The 22,863-nt window shown below is 41.1% G+C and overlaps 1 protein-coding gene across 2 annotated transcripts; it reads left to right on the top strand.

Moving 5' to 3' along the window:
* Positions 1-2,184: 2,184 nt before the first annotated feature.
* On the top strand, positions 2,185-11,012 carry MPV17L (MPV17 mitochondrial inner membrane protein like). Of its 2 annotated transcripts, XM_060172947.1 has the most exons (4): positions 2,190-2,577; positions 3,991-4,061; positions 9,242-9,271; positions 9,500-11,012. In XM_060172947.1, the coding sequence occupies exons 1-4, from the start codon at positions 2,268-2,270 to the stop codon at positions 9,677-9,679; spliced, it is 591 nt and encodes a 196-aa protein (XP_060028930.1). In that variant the 5' UTR covers positions 2,190-2,267; the 3' UTR covers positions 9,680-11,012. The 2 variants fall into 2 exon arrangements, with proteins under 2 accessions (XP_060028931.1, XP_060028930.1); XM_060172948.1 differs by lacking the exon at positions 3,991-4,061 and having other exon boundaries at positions 2,185-2,577.
* The last annotated feature ends 11,851 nt before the right edge of the window (positions 11,013-22,863 follow it).

Here is a 22,863-nt window from a genome sequence, read left to right as displayed (position 1 = left end):
GCCCCAGGTTCCCCACCTTCGGGGGGGGGTCACTTCACAAGCAATGGAGCAGGTCTGCAGGTGTCTATCTTTCTCTCCCCCTCTCTGTCTTCCCCTCCTCTCTCAATTTCTCTCTGTCCTATCCAACAACAACATCAATAACAATAATAATAACAACCACAACAATGATAAAACAACAAGGGCAACAAAAGGAAAAAAGTAGCCTCCAGGAGCAGTGGATTCGTGGTGCCCCAGCAATAACCCTGGAGGCAAAAAAGAAAAAAGAAAAAAAAAAGAAGAGTAGAGAAGATAGTACCATGGTTATGCAAAAGACTTTCATAGCTTAAGTTTTGAGGAGCCAGGTTCAATCCTTGGTACCACCACAAGTCAGAGCTGAGCAGTGTTCTACTACAAAAGAAAAGGGGTGGGGCACCAGGTTTAGCAAATATATTACCTAGTGCAAGGACCCATGAAAGATTTCAGATTCCAGCTCCTGACTCCCCACCTGAAAAGGGAAGCTTCACAAGTGGTGAAGCAGGTGTGTAGGTATCTGTCTTTCTCCCTATTTCCACCTCTTCTCTCAATTTCTCTCTGTCCTAGCCAATAAAATGGAAAAATGCCCGCCAGGAGCAGTGGATTTGTAGTGCTGGCACCCAGCCCTAGTGATAACCCTGGAGGAAAAAAAAAAAAGGAGAGAGAGAGAGAAGGGAGAGGGAGAGGGAGAGAGAGAGAGAGAGAGAGACAGAGAGAAGAGAGATAAGGATGAGAAAGAGAGAGAGAGACAGACAGAGTAAGAGAGAGAAGGGGAGAGAGAGAGAGGGAGAGAGAAAGGAAGAGGGTGGGGAGGTGATGGGAGAGAATGAGATTTGATATGATAGTGTTGTTTGAGCTTCAAAAGGCCCCTGGTCAGTGAGAGGGCCTGGGTGCTCAGCATACATTTTGGCTAGAAATATCCACAAAGTCATAAACTCTGAAGGTGAGAGGACAGTACAGCAAAGCCACTGTGTCCTACTCCACATTCCTGAAAGACCAGGAATTTAACTTTTGCCATGGTCTAAAAAGAGAAAAGAAAAATATAGTAGTAGTAGGGGGTGTGTTGAATGTGTGAAAATGTTCCACCATTTTTGGTAAGTTTTGGCATTCAGTTTCCCCCTATAGGAAATAGTTCACCATTTCATTTTATGTGTTTTATGCAGTGCTGATGATGAACCCAGTATCTCACACGTGCTCTGTCCCTAAGCCATACTCTCTGGCCCAATTTTGTTGTTTTGCAGGTAGGCTTTATAGATATAAGCCAATCTTTTCAGATAGAGGGACATTTTTGAACCGGAGCCACCTCCAGTGTGGTAGTGCTCTCATGTGGTCTGGTGGGGATGAAAATCTAGGGGTGTTGGGGTGGGGGGAGCTGGGCGGTGGCGTCTTTGGTAGAGCGCACGCTTAACAGTGTGCAAGGACCCAGGTTCAAGGATCTGGGTCCCACCTACAAGGAGAAACTTTATAATCGGTGAAACACTACTGCTGCAGGTCTCGATTTCTCTCTCTCCCTCTTTCCCCTCCCCCATTCCTCTCAATTTCTGTCTCTTCCAAAATAAATACATAAAATATTTAAAAAAATTAAAGAAAATGTTGCACATGGCAAAACAAGCGCCTAACCAAGTGAGTTATCCCTCTGGTTCTACTGACCCAGTTTTCACAAGATAGCAAAGCACCACTCCGTCATGTATGCAGTTGCCTTTCTCCTTCGATGGTGCTGCCATATGCTGCCATGTGGTGCCAGGAGCTCATTCAGGGCCTCACGCATGAAAGCCTCTGCTCTACCTGCTGGGCTCCCTTTCTTGCCCTAACTCACCATTTTAAAGTGCAGAAATCAATGGTTTTTAGCCTGCTTATGAAGCTGTGCAACCATCATCTAATTACAGAGCATCTTAACGTGTCTCGCCCCACCCAAGACCCCCTACCCATTGAGCACTCACTCTACCTCCTCCCACTGTTCCTATGCCCACTGCGACAGCCTTTCGTCTACTTCCGGTCTCTGTGTCTTTGCCCAATTCTGGACGCTTTCAGCATAAAGGAATCTGAAGCGATCCAGCAACCTCTCGCAGGTTCAGCCCCCAGCCCGGCCGGGCGCCCCCGGATTGGCCGGGCGCGCTGGGTGTGCATGGGCCTCCCAATGGCTCCGAAGCGTCTGGCGCTGGCAGGTGCCGGTGGAGGAGGAGCGGCCGCGGGCGGGGCTGGAGGACGTGGGTGCTTTGCTGCGCGCGGCGGCGGCTGGGCGCCCAGAGCCGGGCATGGCGAGCTGGTGGCGGGCGCTGCCGCGCGCGGCCCGGCGCTACCCGTGGCCCACGAACGTGCTGCTCTACACCGCGCTCTACTCGGCGGGCGACGCGCTGCAGCAGCGCCTGCGGGGCTGCCCGGCCGACTGGCGGCAGACGCAGCACGTGGCCACGGTGGCCGTCACCTTCCACGCCAACTTCAACTACGTGTGGCTCCGCCTGCTGGAGCGCGCGCTGCCGGGCCGCGCGCCGCGCGCCGTGCTGGCCAAGGTGCTGTGCGACCAGGTGCTCGCCGCCCCGGTGGCCGTGTCGGCCTTCTACTCCGGTGAGGGCCGGGCCGGGGAAGGGGCGCTTCGCCCCTGGTTGGGGCGGCTGGAGTGAAGGAGAGGGAGAGCTGAAGCGGGCTGTGCTAGGCGGGCTGGGGCCTCAGTTCGGGGGAGTCTGGCTGTGCAGCGGTGACTGAAGAGGCCAGAAATTGAGGTGTCACCAGCGTCTGTTGGTTTGGGGGTGCAGGGGTACAGGGTTGGCTCCAGGCTGGAAGTTTCAGCAGCCTGGGTTGGAGCTGGGGGTTCATTCCCACCTGAGGAACGGCCCCCGGAGCGCTCAGGACACCCCACTCCTCACCTGCAGTCTCTCTGAGCAACCTGTGGGGCCCAGTGGGTGTGCCCTGTGGGGAACCCGCTTAGCAGGGAGACCTGGGACACACCTTTGCCACAGCTACTAAAGCTGAGGGGGGATGCACAGTCGATGGGTAAAGCTTAGAACTCTCAACCATGAAGTGGCGTTGCCTGTGCTAAAGTGAGGCTCTGAATCTCTCAGATAAATAAATCTTTACAAAATGGGGGTGGGGGGTGGGCGGTACCGCCGCGGGTTAAGTGCACACGGTGCGAAGCGCAATGACTGGCGTTAGGATCCGGGTTTGAGCCCCCTGGCTCTCTAGGTGCAGAGGGGTCGCTTCATAAGGTGTGAAGCAGGTGCTGCAGAGGTGTCTTTCTCTCCCCCATCTGCCTTCCCCTCCTCTCTCCATTTCTCTCTGTTCTATCCAACAACAACATCAATAACAACAATAATAACTACAACAATAAAACAACAAGGGCAACAAAAGGGAATAAATAAATATTTAAAAACAACTTTTCTAGGGGCCAGGAGATGGTGCACCTGATTAAGTGCACACATTAAAGTGCACAAGAACGAAGGTTTAAGCCTCTGGTCCCTGCCTGCAGGGGGAAAGCTTTACGAGTGGTGAAGCAGGGCTGCAGGTGTCCTTTTCTGTCTTCCCCCCTCCCCTCTCAATTTCTGTTTGTCTCTAGCTAGTAAATAAATACATAAATAAAATATTAAAAAGAAAAAAATTTCTTTAAAAAAACAATTCTAGGCGGAGGGTAGATAGCTTAATGGTTATGCAAACAGACTCTCATACCTGAGGCTCCAAAGTCCCAGGTTCAATCCCCCTCACCACCATAAGCCAGAGCTAAATAGTGCTCTGGTAAAACAAACAAACAAACAAAAAACAATTCTACTGTAACATTTATATCCTGTTATTATTGATTCATATTTATCATTCCTTTAAATTTTATCTAGTTTTAGAGTGAGAATTACATTATGTTTTCATTGTTGAATCACTTAGGTTAGTGACTGTGGTGGTTACTTCATATATTGGGATAGGAAATGAATTGTTATGCACTATTTTTTCTATTGAATCTTTTAAAATTCTTTTGTTGTTTGTCTGCACAAATAGGTATGAGTATTCTCCAGGGGAAGGAGGACATATTTTTGGACTTGAAGCAGAAATTCTGGAATACATATAAGGTAAAACAGACACTTGAAAATGTAAACAGGATCTTTTGGGTTTAATGTGTATTATTTATTTTCAAATCACTATAGCAAGGGGTTAATGATTTACAGTATAGTTGCTGATACACTGGTGGGTACAATTTCTCATTTGTCCATGATAAGTGTCTGCAAAATACTCTCACCTCCACTTAATGTGTATTTTTAAAAGTTAAATGGAATTTAATGGAAGTATTCTCAAATTAGTGCTCTAATTGGTTGGCACAAATGTACACTCTAATGGTAATGAAGTCTTATGCTTATTTTGATGACTAAATGAGAAGTGAATATAAGTGTTTCTCTATTTTAAGCTTGTCAGTATTAAAAAAATATTTGTTAATGACAGAGAGAAGCAGAGTATCATTCTGGCATGTATGGTGCCAAGAACTTTATGCTTGCAGGTCTGTACTTTATTTCTTTTTTTAATATTTATTTATTTATTTATTTATTTATTTATTTATTCTCTTTTGGTACCCTTGTTGTAGTTATTATTGTTGTTATTGATATCGTCACTGTTGGATAGGACAGAGAGAAATGGAGAGAGGAGGGGAAGACAGAGAGGGGAAGAGATAGATAGACACCTGCAGACCTGCTTCACCGCCTGTGAAGTGATTCCCCTGCAGGTGGGGAGCTGGGGCCTCGAAGCGGGATTCTTAAACCTGTCCTGGCGCTTTGCACCACGGGCGCTTTGCACCAGCTCTTAACGCACTGCGCTACCGCCCGACTCCCTGTACTTTATTTCTTAGTACTAATAATGTCAAAGTAAATTTTTTTTTTTTGCCTCCAGGGTTATTGCTGGGGCTCAGTGCCTGTACCTTGAATCCACTGCTCCTGGAGGCTATTTCGCCCCCCACTTTTGTTGCCCTTGTTGTTGTAGCCTTGTTGTGGTTATTATTGTTATTGTCGATGTCGTTCGTTGTTGGATAGGACAGAGAGAAATGGGGAGAGGAGGGGAAGACAGAGAGGGGGAGAGAAAGATAGACACCTGCAGACCTGCTTCATTGCTTGTGAAGTGACTCCCCTGCAGGTGGGGAGCAGGGGGGAGGGGGTGGGTGGGGAGAGGGGGTAGAACTGGGATCCTTACACTGGTCCTTGCACTTGGCGCAATGTGCGCTTAATCCTCTCGGCTACCGCCCGACCCCCTCAAAATTAATACTTAGTTTTATTAGTCATCTCTCTTGATGTAGGTAGTGAATTTTGAAACCAGTTAAGTCATCACACAATAGGAATAGTAGATTGTGTGGCTTAATGCAGTCATTCCCTTACTAAGAGCCACTGTTTTCAAGTGCCTGATCTTCTCATTCCCTGTGAAATGAACCTTAGTAACATTACAAAGGTATTTATAGGGTAGGGTGCTGGTTCCCAGGATTATTCCCTGACCTGAAGCTAAATACCTCTTGTACATTTTGCTTACTACAAAATATATACAATCAAATTTAGTACATATCTAGTTACTCAATGGTGATTATAATTTTATTTCCTCCTTTAATTTTTTATGTATTCCCTTTTGTTGCCCTTGTTGTTTTATTGTTGTAGTTATTATTGTTGTCGTCGTTGTTGGATAGGACAGAGAGAAATGGAGAGAGGAGGGGAAGACAGAGAGGGGGAGAGAAAGACACCTGCAGACCTGATTCACCGCTTGTGAAGCGACTCCCCTGCAGGTGGGGAGCCGGGGTCTTGAACCAGGATCCTTACGCCGGTCATTGCGCTTTGTGCCACCTGCTCTTAACCCGCTGCGCTACAGGCTGACTCCCCCTCCTTCTTTAATTTAATATTGGTTTATAATATTATAAGATTTTAGGAGTATAGTTTTACAGGTACATATACATATGTATAAGAGTCTCCATAGCCACCACCAGGGTTTAAGTGCAATGCTATTTACACCAGATCTGGAAATCATTGAACATTTTATCTATTTTTTTTTTCAGAACAAGTTGCTTATGGATTATCCTGTCTCAATGAAAACTTATTAAGTAGTGTCCTTAAAGCCTCATAAAATCTGGGATGTATTCCATCACTGGCCTAGAGCATATATGAGTCTATTAATTACAATATGAATTTTCAGGATTTTGGAGTATATTGTAACTGGTACAGGGCTCCACATGTATTTAATTTCCCATAAAAAAACTGTGACAGCATCTTCTGTGGTGAATGGTGCCAAGTCCCAGAACCACCGTCACTTATTTGATGATTGGAGAAAAATGATAAGGGCAGTTGAAGCCACATGGTCCCCCCTCAATCATTATACTTGAGTATTATTCCTTCTTCCTTCAGTGAGAAAGAGTATTCAGAACTCTTCTTGCCAAGTTACTTATTTGCTTTTTTGTTCCTTTCTATTTACTATGTATATTAATTCAGGGATTCTCATTTTTTTTTCTTTAAAAAGTGTTTATTTGGTAGTCGGGCAGTAGCACAGCAGGTTAAGCGCACGTGGCTCAAAGCACAAGGACCCGCGAGAGGATCCCGGTTAGAGCCCCTGGCTCCCCACCTGCAGGGGAGTCGCTTCGGTGAAGCACGTCTGCAGGTGTCTCTCTCTCCCCCTCTCTGTCTTCCCCTCCTCTCTCTATTTCTCTCTGTCCTATCCAACAACGACGACATCAATAACTACAACAATAAAACAACAAGGGCAAAAAAAGGAAATAAATAACAATTAAAAAAAAAGTTTATTTAAGGGTGTCGGGCAGTAGGGCAGCGGGTTAAGCGCACGTGGTATTAAGTGCAAGGACCCGCATAAGGATCCAGGTTTGAGAGCCCCCAGCTCCCCACCTGCAGGGGGTCGCTTCACAGGCATGAAGCAGGTCTGCAAGTATCTTTCTCTCCCCCTCTCTCTTCCCCTCCTCTTTCCATTTCTCTTTGTCCTATCCAACAACCACGACAGCAATAACAACAATAACTACAACAACAATAAAAAACAAGGGCAACAAGAGGGAAAATAAATATATAAAAAAAGAAAATTTAAAAAAGTGTTTACTTACTAATGAGAAAGAATGAAGTGGAAAGAGAACAAGTGTATCACTATGGCACATGCAATGCTAAGGATCAAACTCAGGACCTCTTACTTGAGGCTTTATCCTCTGGGCTACAGATCCTCATTTTTTTCAGTGGTCTATAATTATTTTCTGTGTTTTTACACAACACTGCTTTAGTGGTTTATAATTTGTTTTTATTATCTTTGGTGCCCAGGTGTTCCAAATTTGGTCAGTGAGAATTCCTTCCTATGTCTTTACTGTATCTCCCAATTATTAAAAAACAAACAAACAAAAAAACCCAACCAACCAAACAAACAAAGAAAAACTAGTTCCTGGTATAACAAGATGTTTCAGGCTCATCTTGTACCTTGTGCTTGCCTTCCCCCGTCTCTGTAATCAGACTTTTTCTTTGAAGAGTCATTTTATTTTTGTTAGGGATATCAACAAGGTGATACTACATTCTGAGAGAAAAAAGAATTGGCATAGAAGTAAAATTCATAATTGGATAGGTTTAGTTTTCTGACCATTTTTGCTAAAATAGTAAATTCTTTTTAAAATTAAAAATTTTTATTGCCACCAGGGTTATCACTGGGGCTTGAGATTATCTCCTCCTCCACTACAAAATCCATTGCTCCTGGTGCTCTGCACCTCTCTCTCTCTCCTTCTTTCTTTATTCTTCCTTTTTTTCTTTATTTTTTATTTGACTGGACAGAGGAAATTGAGAAAGAAGGGGAAGATAGAGAGAGGTAGAGAGGGAGATGGACATCTGTAGACCTGCTTTACTGCTTGTGAAGAATCAACCTACAGGTGGGGAGCAGGGACTGAAAACCTGGGTCTTTGCACATGGTAACATGTGCTGTCAATTGTGTGTGCCACCATTCATTCATCTCTTTTTTTTCTATTTCTTTCTATTTTATGTGATAGGGCAGAGAGAAGTTGAGAGGGGAGGGGGAAATAGAGAGAGAGAGAGAGAGAGAGAGATACACCTGCAGACCTGCTTCACCACTTGTGAAGCATCTTCCCCGCATGAGGGAGCTTGAACCTGGGTCCTCTTGCATAGTAATGTGTGTGCTCAGCCAGGCATGCCACTGCCAACCTCCAAAATAGTAAATTCTTAAATGACAACAGATTTTCTGTGTAATTAATTTTTTGTTAGTGATTTAACTTGATTAACTAATTTATAAGATTTCAGTTGATTTACACCTATGTGTGTATGAGTACATACCACCACCAAAGTTCTAATGCTTCCTTTTCCTCTGATAACCAAGATAATTCCCACAACTCCAAGAGACAGTTTGGTTATAATTTTTTTTGTTGCAAATTTTCTTGCTTTAACAAATATACATTTTAATACTTAAAACTAGAAAACTTTTATACATTTTAATACTTAAAACTAGAAAACTTTAGTGTTCAATGCAATTGTTTACTGCAGAAACTTTAGAAAATAAAAATTAGTAAATAAATATGGCAATAAAACAAACATGTTTTCATTATAGTACTATTTTTAAAGCTATTTTAAATACTTTCAGAAAACACACACACACACACACACACACACACACACACACAAACAAACAACTTCTATTTTTTTTTTTTTTTAGACCAGACCTCTGCTTAGCTCTGTTTAATAATGGTACTGGGGATGGGACTTAGGACGTCTTACATGTAAGTTTTGTGTACTACCGCTGCAAATTTCTCTTTTTCAATACTTCTGAAAAACTCACAATTATGACCTTGTTATCAAAATGTGGATAGTAAAGCCTGTAAAAGTAAGTCTCTCAAATATTTTCATTGCAGAAACATGTTAACTAAATTCATTCTCTAGTATAAAGTAGTCTGTATATATTATTAGTACATCATTCCATAAAGAGTAGCTTGATATGTAGTTTTCTGAATTCATTAATGCTCACTTTATAAATATATGCCTGTATTATTTACTTGGGCTAATAGGAAAAGTACAACATATATGGATTTGTTGTTAATTTGAAAGTGGTTGTCCTTCAGAACTGACTGGACCTGTGACTAAGAAAAATGTCTTGTACCTTAAGTAGTCTGATTTAATCCGCTTAGTCTGAAATATAATACCACCTATGCATTCATTCTGCCTGGTATTTTGTAATCTTTTCTAGGATGAACTGTGGGATTGTATGGTGTGACTAAAAGACATTCTAATATTTCTCTTTATTCCAGATTGGTCTGATGTATTGGCCTTTTGTACAGGTGAGTTTTTTTATTTTCAAATATTCATTTATTTTTACGAGAGAGAGAAATTGAGAGAGATGAGACCAAAACAACACTGAGCTCTGACATATGACATTGCTGGGGATTCAGCCTGGGGGCTTCAGGCATACAAGTCCTGTGTTTAGCTATTTGCCTAGGTAAATTTCTAATCACTTGGAAGGCTAGCTGATTTCTTTGGAACTCTAACAGACTCTCTCTCTGTTACAGCTGACCAACTTCAGCCTAGTTCCCATTCCCTGGAGAACGGCTTACACGGGACTCTGTGGTTTTCTCTGGGCTACCTTCCTTTGCTTCTCACAACAGGCTGGCGATGGTACATTGAAATCAGCTTTCACCATCCTTCTTAGAAAGGAGGCCAACATAATCGAAAAGCCCCCAGAAAAATGAGAAGTCAAGGACTCCTTGAATAACTACATTTTATTATTTTTGCAAACACAGTGGATAAAATAATCTACCCCCAGTTCCATTTTTGAAGACTGAATATTCGATAAACCCAGTTTCTTTTTTCCTCTCTCCCTCCCTTCCTTTATTTCTCTCTCTTGTTGTAGTTGTTATTGTTGTCATAGCTGTTGTTGTTGTTGGATAGGACAGAGAGAAATGGGGAGAGGAGGGGAAGACAGAGAGGGGGAGAGAAAGACAGACACCTGCAGACCTGCTTCACCACCTGTGAAGTGACTCCCCTGCAGGCGGGGAGTGGGGGCTTGAACCAGGATCCTTACACCGGTGAGAGTTCAATTCTTTATCCATTTTGCCACCACCTGGGCTGCCCTTCAACATTATTTTTATGGCGGTTTGCACTTTGTATAAAGATGGTTGGGACAACTGACTTTTTTTATATTGTCCCGTATGAAAAAACTTATCCATAAAAGTTAAAGTGCAATAATCTTTACTCAATAATGTGTTGCTTTGTACCATCAATACTTCAGTTATTTTGTAAACAATACTTGAAGTTTGTATCCAAGGGTAATTTTGTGTTTTAGTGTAGGAAATGGAACTTACTCCAAATGGTGTGTTGTTTGTGTTAAATGCTGTCATCCTTGATTAAACTGTTCTTTACTGCCCAGGGTTTGGAACCCAGAAGGAGGGCCCCACCTTACTGACCTCCTATTCCCTTAGTTTTCTTTAATGTTCATGTATATAACTTCACTATGTTCTTCTGATTCCATGACTCCTCAGGCAAAGGCAAAACCTATAATTAATTTCATTGAAAAGTTGAAATAGATTCAAGACATTTATTTTTTTAAATTTTTTATTAGAGCACTGCTCAGCTCAGGCTTATAGTGGTGCGGGGGGATCAAACCTGGGACTTGGAAGCTTCAGGCGAGAGTTTCTTTGCATAGCCATATGCTATCTATTCCCACCCCACTCAAAACAACTTTATCTGACAGTATAGAAAGCAAAGTGGAAATCTGGAGGATCTTAAATGTAGTTAAAAATACCGATTTTTGATTATTCATAGTTAGTTTGAACTTAGGAATCAGAGACCCTTGTCATGGGTCCAGGCATTTGGAGTATTTAGCCCTTATGCCACCTTTCTGGTTTTCATTCTTGTCTAAGTTCACAATTGTTATTGAATGATTATATCTCTGGCCTTGGGAGCTGTTCTGGCTCTACTACCAATCCATTCAAGAGACTTTGGATCTGTCCTTTTTTTTTTTGAACTCCTGGTTTCCAGTTCTAGTCCCAGAAATAAATCTCTTAACCTAATATTGAAACCAAATTCTTCTTTTCATTTTTTATTTGTGATTAATGGTAAACTACAAGATTGTAAGATTACAGTGTATACAGTTTCACACCACACCTACCACCAAACTTCTGTCCCCACTCTCCCACCTCCCCACCTCCCAAAGATAACTAGTTTTCTTGCTTTTTTTAAAATTTATTTTATTTATTTATTCCCTTTTGTTGCCCTTGTTGTTTTATTGTTGTAGTTATTATTGTTGTTGTCATTGTTGTTGGATAGGACAGAGAGAAATGGAGAGAGGAGGGGAAGATAGAGAGGAGGAGAGAAAGATAGACACCTGCAGACCTGCTTCACTGCCTGTGAAGCGACTCCCCTGCAGGTGGGGAGCCCGGGTTCGAACCGGGATCCTTATGCCGATCCTTGTGCTTTGCGCCACCTGCGCTTAACCCGCTGCGCTACAGCCCGACTCCCTTTTTTTTTTAGGTTCACTAAATCTTTAACTCAAAACAGAAACATAATGTCTCAGTTCAGGGGAGCTCTTTCTTTGCCAGCATGACTTTCATATCTCATATAAATAATCAACAAAGGGCCAGGGGTGGCGCACTTGGTTAAGCGTGCACATTACAGTGCACAAGGATCCAGGTTCAAGCCCCTGGTCCGCACCTACAGGGGGAAAGCTTCACGAGTGGTGAAGCAGGGCTGCAGGTGTCTCTCTCTCTCTTTCCCTCTCAATTTCTCTCTGCCTTTATACAGTAATAAATAAATAATAAAAATTAAATAAATAATCAACAAATGTTATTAGAGGCCACTGTAGAGATGGAAAGATGATAAACTGCATGGTGATGACTGCTAATGAAGTTCAAGTTCTAGTGGAGACTAGGAATAAAAATAAAAATGAGCCATCAAGTTCTTGGGATAGCTCATGCAAACCGTCCTCCATGGCTTATACAGCTTCTATAATAAGTGATGAATAGCTTGATTAGTATTCAAGTAGCTCCACCCAAACTATAGGTTTAATGGCATGGTTGTAGGTACTTTGAAATTATGGTGCTCTGAGTACTCTGGGGAGGCTACGTAGAGAGTATGCCTCTACCACTTATCAAAGGATGGAAAGTTACAAGATTCTAAAGATCTGAACTGGAGTGGTGATGGTAGGACCAGAATGCATGAGATGACATCTTGAAACAGAGTGAAAGCAAAATGTGACTTTGAAGTTTTGGTTTAGATGAAAATTTTCATTGTCCATTCCTTACCTTGGTGTAATGATAGATATTTACTTGCAATTAAATCTAGTTTACTTGTAATTAAATATCATGCACCATTTGCCACTTCTCAGTCTTTTGCAAGTCCTTCTGGTGATCTTTCTTAGTGAGGAGCTCAGTAAATACAGCTAGTACTCTAATTTGCTCTGCCAGTGTGTGTGCATATATATTTGTGTCTCAAGGTAAAATTCAACTTTTCTGTGGCCTCGCTTTCTGTATTTACTAGATCTTCATTTAAGGACCCTTCATTGTTTCATTATTGTAATGGAACCATTGTGGGTAGAGTGGGAATAGTAAGTAGCAGACAGGAAGTTAGTTGGAAGAGTTAGACATGAGATTCTCTTCCTTTCACACAACACTTGAATGTGCAATCCATTATCCACTGCAGTACTTCCACATAATTTGTGGTGGCCCAGAACAAATGAAATTTAATGAGCATAGAGTTTATTTTCAAGTTTGTTCGATTTTCTTACATTTATCCTACCAGCACATTTTTTTTTTTTTCAATAGTAGGCCTCTAAGATGACACTTAGGAGAATGTTTTTAGGGGAAAATGTCTAAGTAAAGATTTTTTTTTTTTGCCTCCAAGCTTATCACTGGGGCTGGGTGCCTGCACTACAAATCCACCACTCCAGGTGGCCATTTTTTTTTTTCCATTTTTTGTTGTTGTTTCTGTTGCTGCTGTTGTTAGATGGGGCAGAGAGAAATTGAGAGAGGAGGGGAGAGAAGAGGAGAGAAAGACAGATACCTACAGACTGCTTCACCACTTGTGAATCGACCCTCCTTGCAGGTGGGGAGCTGGGGTCTCTAACCAGGATCCCTGCCTCAGTCCCTGTGCCTCGCACTATGTGTGCTTGACCTGTTCTTCCACTGCCTGCCCCCCCCAATTCTTATAAATTTAGATTATTTACATTTTGCTGTTAAATAAAAAATGAGAAAACCAGCTTGTACGTGGGTTGAATGTCAGAAAATGTCTAATAATATTTAGAGAACTTAATAAAGGGACATGAAGGACTAAACCAATACACTGAACAATAAGAAACAAACATCCAAGGCAGACATTTTAATTTCTGAAAGTTTTGTAGACTGTTTTTGCTTCATAATGAATAATACTAAAAATGAGCCATGATTTTTCAGGTTTTTGGCCAGTAATGAATTCTTGAGAATAGTATTAGTGAATTTCCTGCAGGTGATGTGTAAAATATTTGAATAGATTTAATGATTGCAGAACAATTATTTTATTCTCTGAGGAAAGTATAAAAAGCAAAAAATATATCAACAACAACAATAATAACTACAACAATAAAACAACAAGGGCAACAAAAGGAATAAATAAATATTAAAAAATATATATCTTTTTAAAATATCTTTTTTATTTTTTTATTATCTTTATTTATTTATTGGATAGAGACAGTCAGAAATCGAGAGGGAAGGGAGGGATAGAGAGTGAGAGACAGAACGACACCTGCAGTCTTGCTTCACCACTTGTGAAGCTTTCCCCCTGCAGGTGGAGACCAGGGGCTCGAACCTGGGTCCTTGCTCATTGTAACATATGTGCTCAACCAGGTGTGCCACCACCCGGCCCCTAATATATATATTTTGAATCATTCCCCAAAGCATAATTGGGGCAGTTGTGCTTTTACTTAAGTAAAATACTTAACTAAGTATAAAAAGTTGTATAAAGTAGAATATTGCAAGGGGAGGGCTAGAGGAGGCAATATTTAAATGAGAATGTGTACAAAGAGTGATGAATGATATAGGCAGACATTAAAAGGGAAAATCAACAATGTCTTTATTACTCCCCATTGTACTTTCCCCAGACATTGACTCCCCTCCATAATTTATAATAAAATTTATGAGAGTCGGGCAGTAGTGCAGTGGGTTAAGCACACGTGGCACAAAGTGCAAGGACCCGCGTAAGGATCCCAGTTAGAGCCCTGGCTCCCCACCTGCAGGGGAGTTGCTTCACAGGCAGTGAAGCAGGTCTGCAGATGTCTATCTTTCTCTCCCCTTCTCTGTCTTCCCCTCCTCTCTCCACTTTTCTCTGTTCTATCCAACAACAATGACACCAATAACAACAACAATAATAACTACAACAATAAAACAAGGGCAACAAAAGGGAATAAATAAATAAATATTTTAAAATTTTACTTATTAAGGAGAGAATGAGAAGTAGATTGGGGATATGGGGTAGGAAAACAATGCATCACTCTGTCATGTGAAGTTCTGGGTATCAAACTCAGGTTTGTAAATTCTGTGCTCTACCTCCCTGCTTGCCAGACTGGTTTCTTCCTTATACCATCAGAACATCTGACATTTGTGTCTCATTCTGTAACGTTGTGTCCTGGCTTCTTCTTTATCTAAACTCCATTTGTTAATAACTTTTTTTTTTCCCTTTCAGGATGTGGAGGGGGAGCCTTAGGCTATTATACCTTTGCTATAAGCTACAGTCAGTATAAACTCTAAATACTCTCCCTTTTGTCCTTCATCAGAGCTAAGGAAAACGGGCTTAATCCACACAGTGGTGTCTGTCTTGCTGGAAAAAAATGAATGTATAAGCAATGAAATCTATATTGGAGATCCTCGATGTGAACTGAGCACAAAGTGGTTTCTTTTCGGGGTGTCTCTCTCCTTCTCCGGCAGGGTGGCCTCCAGGGGAAAGGTAACGGGCTGGTTCTTTCTCGCTCACGACAGGGGTGACACGAAGTAAAAGACACCAGGGGACTCTTAGCGTGAATCTAGAATCTGAGTCCTTAGAGTCCCATAATCCTACAGTCCGTTTATTAGCAAAATTGACATGAGTTAAATAGAAAAGCAATGGAGGTAATTATTGTTGAAATATGACAGAAATGACAGGTTTCTTAACAGTCAGCATGCCCCCAAGGTAGGGGGCTGGTATGACAGGAATTGATGAGATACAAAACAGTTATTTGCCATGACACAAGCAACTTAATTATCCACCAAAGGTATTTGAGAGAAGCATAGGGGTTAAACTCGTAGGGTGAGACAGAGAGAAGATGAATATCAAAAGGCCATATAGTTTGGAATTTCTCTTGTCTGGGGTCTGAGGTGTGTGATGAAGTGTGTGATAAGGTGTGTTCTTCTGTGATCAGAAGGTGACTTTGAATAAGTGAATCTGCAGCCATATGGCCTGTGGTTAATGGAGGGAAGTACTGGGGTATCTGTGGGCCTGAGAGTCAAGAAGGAAAGAACCAGGTCTGAGTTTCCCCCCTTATGCTCACCTCGGTTGAGAGAGACTTACCAAGAGGTTATCTTCTCAGACCTCCATCCAAAGATGGGGGTGGTTCTCCCTAAGCTCTATCAGGCTTACACATGTTCCCAACAGTTTCTACATAGGCAGGACTAGAATCTGTGAGCTTTGACCTTGTGGGTGAGATCCAGTGTCCACTCTAGCAAGACTGACTTCTTTCTGAGCTTTCTTCACCTCAACCTCACTATTTCTCGTCTCTTCTCATTCCCTCGCTTCTTTGTCACTCCTATTAAGGAATCTATCTCCTACTGTCATATCTGATTCCTCATTTATTCTTCATGAATCTATTAGTCATTGAAGAAGCTTTATGCCCTTTGGCTTTGGATTCTGTTTTTGAACTGACAGAGCTATTTAAATGTCATCTTTTATGATTGAGTTCCAAAGTCTATTTTGAAATCCTAGAGCTAATAATTGACTGATTTTGGGTTATCTGCCATTTCCTCCCTATTTTAGTATTTATTTACTTACTTATTTATTTTTACTACATTTTACTTCCCCTGAGCTACTGGGACAGGGAACAGAGGATGTATTCATTAAAGATGATAGGGAGGGAGCTGGGCGGTAGCACAGCAGGTTAAGCGCACATGGTGCAAAGCACAAGGATGGGTGTAAGGATCCTGGTTTGAGCCCCCAGCTCCCCACCTGCAGGAGGTCACTTTGCAAGCAGTGAAGCAGGTCTTCAGGTGTCTATCTCTCTCCTCCTCCTCTCTATCTTCCCCTCCTCTCTTGATTTCTCTCTGTCCTATCCAACAACAATAACAACAGCTTTGACAACAATAACAACAAGTGCAACAACAAGGGCAACAAAATGGGAGAAATGGTCTCCAGGAGCAGTGGATTCGTAGTGCAGGCACTGAGCCCCAATGATAACCCTGGGGGCAAAAGAAATATGGTAGGGAACCAGATAATTCAATATAATACTTACAACTCATTCACTCATTTATTCATACAGTCAACAGACATTGAATTGGGTACAGACTTTACATTTCAAAACCCACCCCCACACTCTTTTCCATCTTTGCCCATCCTGACTTTTATTGCATTTATTTCCTCTTACCTCACAGAAGACAGTTCAGTACTTAATTATACATTATTTTCTATCTTTTAAAAAGATTTTTAAGTATTTATTCCCTTTTATTGCCCTTGTGTTATTGTAGTAGTTATTATTGTTGTTATTGATGTCGTTGTTGGATAGGACATAGAGAAATGGAGAGAGGAGGGGAAGACAGAGAGGGGGAGAGTAAGATAGACACCTGCAGACCTGCTTCACCACCTGTGAAGACTCCCCTGCAGGTGGGGAGTTGGGGGCTCTAACCGGGATCCTTATGCCGGTCCTTGGGCTTCGCGCCACGTGCGCTTGACCCGCTGCACCACCGCCTGACTACCCACATTATTTTCACTGTAAGCCATTTCATTTATACTGTCTCTTTCCCAACTCCATGGAAATTTGTTGAAGTAAAGAACTATGTTTTATATTTCTTCTGTGCCCTTTTATAGCCCAACACCTTTCCCAAAGGAGGTGAAAAAATACTCATTGGTTGATTTCTGGTTGAGTTCTGACACTGAATTGAACTGCACTTATGCATTAAAAATGAAAATAATAGATTTCTTTCTTTCCTATCAATAGGGAGGTATGAAGGAGAATGCAGGATTGAATTTTTCTTCAGTGTGTTGAGGTCAGACTTGAACCTGGGTCATCAATGACAGTGCAACACACTATCTAAGTGTGATATTTCATCAGCCCAACAATAGATTTCTTTGACTTTATTAGGTAGTGTAATAAGCAGTATATCACTAAACCTCCAGCTTGTGGGAAAAGGGAAGGGAGGAAAGGTAGAGAGTGGGAATTAAAATCTTGGGCAATATTTCTTCATTGGGATGATTTTTTGCACTAGATAGTATCACCAGTATAAGCATCTCTCTCTCTCTCTCTCCATACACACACACACAGACACACACACATACATATATACACATATATAATGCTCTACATAGAATATTATATATATATATCCATCTAAATGTAAATTTCAAATAGAAAATGAATTTTGTATGACTTAAAAGTTGCATTTGGACATATGAGTAAACATTATTTGTTTTGTCTGAAATTTATTTAGAATTGGACATTTTATATTTCACCAGAAAGGTGAAGTACAGGTTTTCCAGGTAATATGTGGCAATGTTTGGTAACTTTTTAGCTATTTTATCTTGGGTGTGTGTGTGTGTGTGTACTACTGGCACTTCATTAGTAGAAACCAGGGTTACTACTAAACCTTCAACAATGTGCAGGCTAGAATCTACAATTCAGAATTATCTGGCTCCAAGTATTAATTTTACTGAGTTGAGAAACTGTTCTATAGGAAAGAAAAACTATAGTCTCAGACCGTCTCATCTTCTGGGCACTGTTAGCACAGCACTTATGGAACTTGACTTTTAAAAAGGTCTATAAAGATGTCTGAAACTTGAAATGTGTATGCATGTGGGGGTGGGTATATGTATGTATACATCTATGCAGTTATGTCTTCAAAAAAGAACTTCAGAAAATAAACATGAACAAGTTTACATGTCTTTGAAATAGGATGTATTGTCAACAACACAAACTAAACTAAATGTGGAAACTGAGAAATACACAGCAAGACAGAAACTCCACATGACCAGACAGGCAAAGATCTAGAAAAAATGACAAAGGTAGAGTTTATAAAACTCATTATGAAATCAATTCAAGAAACTAAAATTGTGATTCAAGAACTCAGTGATCATTTAACCAAAGAATTACAAAGTACAGGGAAAAAAAGATCTAAATAGAACTGCAAGGCCTAAAAAGCACTTTAAATACAGTTCAAGTTGAGGTAAGAGGTCTCAGAAGTACACTTAATCAGGTGGAGGAGAGAATATCAATCACCATTTTCTGTGAATTTAACACTCTTGGAGAGGAAAGGTTTAGGAAAAATACTTCTCATCAAAATAGCAGTCTCCATAAGAAAGACGAACATCAGAGTTATTGGGAGCCCTGAGGAAGAAGAGAGGCAGAGAGGAGTAGATAACATATTCAAAGAAATTTTAGCTTATATGGAAAACTGAGAAATGTTATGCAGGTACAAACATATTTACTGTCAAATGTAAAACATTAATTCTCCAGTAAAGAAATTAAAAAAAAGAAATTTTAGCAGTAAAGTTTCCATACCATAGCAATGTTCAAAATATAGAAACAAGGTGAACATATACCTAAAAATTTGAATCCAAAATGACACACACCAAAATACATCATTGTTGAACTATCCAAAACCAGGGACAAGGAAAAATATTGCAGGCTGCCAGTGAAAGTACCATACAAAGGTAGAACCAGTGGTCCATGAGATGGCACAGTGATAAAGCTTTGGACTCTCAAGCAAAAGGTCCCAAGTTCAATCGCCAGCAGCACATGTGCCAGAGTGATGTCTGGTTCTTTCTCTCTCCTCCTATCTTTCTCATAAATAAATAAAATCTTTAAAAAACGAATCAAAACAGGGAGTGGGGCGGTAGTGCTGTGGGTGAAGTGCACATGGCGCAAAGCACAAGGACTGGTGTAAGGATACTGGTTCGAGCCCCTGGCTCTCCACCTGCAGGGGAATCGTTTCACAGGCGGTGAAACAGGTCTGCAGGTGTCTATCTTCCTCTCCCCCTCTCTGTTTACCCCTCCTCTCTCCATTTCTCTCTGTCCTATCCAACAAGGATAACAACAATAATAACTACAATAATAAAGAAGCAAGGGCAACAAAAGGGAATAAATAAATAAATAAACATTAAAAAAAAACACAACAAAGGTAGAACCATTAGGCTTACATCAGATTTCTTATCACAAACCCTCGAGGCAAGGAGGGAGTGGCATGGCATAGTCAAAGTATTAAAAGATAAGAATTGTCATTCATGAATTCTGTATCCTGCTCATTATCCTTCAAATATGAGGGCGAAATAAAGATTTTTCAAACATTCAGAAACTGAAGGAATTTGCCATTACAAAACTTACCTTGCAAGAATTACTGAGAGGATTCCCACATGAAAAGAAGAAGCAAAGGAATTCCAAATTTGAATGAGTTGATAAGTATTGGAATAGAATCAGAAACACAACAGCTATGTTCATAGCTACATTATTCACAGTAGCCGAAGAATGGAAGCAGCCTAAATGCTCATCATCAGATGACTGGCTAAAGAAGTTATGGGATATACATTTTGTGAAATACTATTCTGAAAGGAAAAAAGATTATATTGTGTCCTTTGGGACAAAAATGGATGGAACTGGAGGTGATTTTGCTTAATGAAGTAAGTAAAGAGCTGAAAGACAACTCCCAGATGATCTCACTCACATGTGGACTCTAGAGATCTGATTTACGTGAACTTGCCAAAAAATCCAAATAAAGCAGAAGCAAGCAAACTGTTTCTAAGACTTGTGAGAACTATGGTGGTTATCTTTGGAAGGTGGGAAGGTGGGGACACAGAACTTAGGTGGTGGGTGTGGTGTGGAACTATACATTATAATCTTACAATTTTGTAACAAACTAGCAATAGCAAATAGAAATTATTTTTTAAAATGCCAATGTTTCAAATAGACAATTATACATCAGAGAAAAGTAAAAGTAAAATTGTAGTAGGTTTGACTTTCTATGAGATAGAAATGATAAAAGTAGTTTGTTTTTTTTAAACTGATTCATTTATTCAGAGAAACAGAAACAGGAGAGGTCTCAGTAGTAAAGCACAGGACTTACAATTTCTGGCAATGCCATATGCCAGTGCTGAGTAGTGCTCTGGTCTCTCATTCTCTTATGAAAAAAAATTTTTTTAAAGCTTATACAGTAATAAAGCAGCTGAGAAGTAATAGTTGAGGGGGCCGGGCAGTAGCACACTGGGTTAAGTGCATATAGTACAAAGTGTATGAACCCGTGCAAGGATCCCAGTTTGAGCCCTCTGCTCCCCACTTGGGAGGGGGTGGGCTCACAAGTGGTGAAACACGTCTGCAGCTGTCTTAGCTTTCTCTCCTCTCTATCTTCTTCTCCTCTCTCAATTTCTCTCTTAAAAATTAAAAATTAAAAAAAAAAAAGGAAAAAATGGCCTCCAGGAGCTGTGGATTCATAGTGCCAGCACTGAGTTCCAGAGATCAATCTGGGAGGGGAGGTAATAGTTGAAATAAGAGAATGGACTTTTCAGGACTGTTGTTAAAGAATGATCATTCTGCTTCTGCCATAGTTATAGCATTTTAAAACAAGTACTTTACCCTATAATGACTGTACGAGCTTTCAGCTGGCGCCATAGAAACCCAGGTCACAGTTCTGGTCTTAACTTTATGAAAAGTAAATATTACTTAACACACATAGCCTGGAGAACAAATCTTTCAAATCCCAGGCCTTTCACTGTAGAAGCATGGTTAATGCAGTCCAGTGCTGCTCAGATGAATGTAACATTTCTCAAGACCTCAATTTCATTTTCTTCCATATTGATTTAGAAGCAGGTGCTATTTAAAAAGTGTCTTTCTCTGCTATGTTAGGTGTGAGGATAAACAGTTAACAAACTCAGTGTTGTCCTGGATTTAATTTTGAACGTAAGTAAAAATAAAGATTTTAGCATTCAGGAAACCACAGTTCAATGATAAGCTAGGTGGTGATTGCTTCCATTTTCAATTTATATTTTCATATTTTATTTATTTATTTTGAATAGAGTCACAGAAATTGTGAGGAAAGGAGGAGATGGGGAAAGAAAGAGACACCTTCATCACTGCCTCACCATTTATGAAGCTCCCCCCCCCCCAGCTCCCTTGCAGGTGGGAACTAGGGGCTTGAGCCAGGTTCCCTGCACGTTGCAATATGTGCACTCTACCAGATGTACCTGAGTCCATACTTTATATTTTGTATTTTTAAAAAGACTTATTATTTTTTTCTTATTAGTTTGATATAAGGGAGTAAGGGAGGGTGAAGCCAGAGTACTATGCCAGTACATACAGATCCAGGTATGGAACTCTGAGCCTCAGGCATGCAAGTTCTGTGCTCTGCCAGCGGAACAGAAGACTGCTTCTAATATCATATTCTCCTCCAAACCCACAATGACTAAAATGATACCACTGTGGACTTTCTAGCCTAGCAGTTGCAGAGGGTCGGCCAAATCAGGCCTACAGAGTGGTTGTTCTAGCGCCCACAGGTTTGAAGACAATGGAATGCATTTTTATTAAAAATCTGGGTTTCTGGTGTCTCTTGAGGAATCAATCTGACCATGAGGCTGTGGTGATCCTCAGTTAAACATTGTAGTATCTGCTTCCATTAGAAGCGTCACTACTATGAGGGGCCAAGAAGTGGAACTCCTGGTTGAGACCATGTCAATGTGCAAGGACCCAGGTTCAAGCCCCTCATCCCAACCTGCAGGGGGAAACTTCACTAGCAGAGGAGCAGTGTTACAGATACTTATTTATTTATTTACTTATTTTTCTTCTAGGGTTATTGCTGGGGCTTGGTGCTGGCACTATGAATCGACTGCTCCCGGTAGCCATTTTTCATTTTTTTTTTTAATTGGATAGGACAGAGAGAAATTGAGAGAGGAGGGGGAGACAGAGCAGGAGAGAGACAGATACCTGAAGACCTGCTTCATCACTTGTGAAGTGACTCCCTCACAAGTGGGGAACTGGGGCTCAAACTGGGATCTGTGTGTGGGTCCTTCAGCTTCGTACTGTGTGCATAATCCTGTGCACCACCACCTGGCCCCTGCATCTCTCTCTCTCTCTCTCTCCTCTTTCTCCTTTTCCTTTTGATTTCTGTCTCTATCAAGTAAATGAAATTAATAAATAAAATTAAAAAATCGTTCACTATGGATCTCATGCTCTTCTGTCTTACAACCTGCCCATTGTATTAATTTGCATCACCCACCTGGACCTGGTACTAAGTCTGCAGACCTTGTAACTGGTGGTATCATATGTGGTGACCTTGACCAGAGAAACACATGTGAGTGAAAAACTTATTAGTAGTTGGTAATGTACATAATGGAATGAAGATCCATGAGATATTACCTCTTGCATCTATCTGCTGGTGTCATGATGAAACTATAGGCCAAGGGTGGTCAAATTCCATCTTGCTGACTGTTTCACACATTGTATTAATAGTGGTAACATTTAATGTGGTACAGTGTGATTCAGCTTTTTGTTTCCACTTTTCATGGCAACAACAAATGTCTTCCTTCTGAGTCAGCATTACCAAGATGCTACTGCTCACCAAAATTAGATCAGTATTTCTAACCTTGTAAATACAGTCAATTGACATTTTTAATATTGATTGCGTGTGTGGGTCATATAATTAGCACTTGTTCTGGGATCCAGGTCTAGATAACCCAAAGGGGAGGA

This window comes from Erinaceus europaeus, chromosome 15, assembly GCF_950295315.1.
Source record: "Erinaceus europaeus chromosome 15, mEriEur2.1, whole genome shotgun sequence".
NCBI classification, from domain to species: domain Eukaryota; kingdom Metazoa; phylum Chordata; class Mammalia; order Eulipotyphla; family Erinaceidae; genus Erinaceus; species Erinaceus europaeus.
This window is presented reverse-complemented; position numbering and strand designations above follow the sequence as displayed.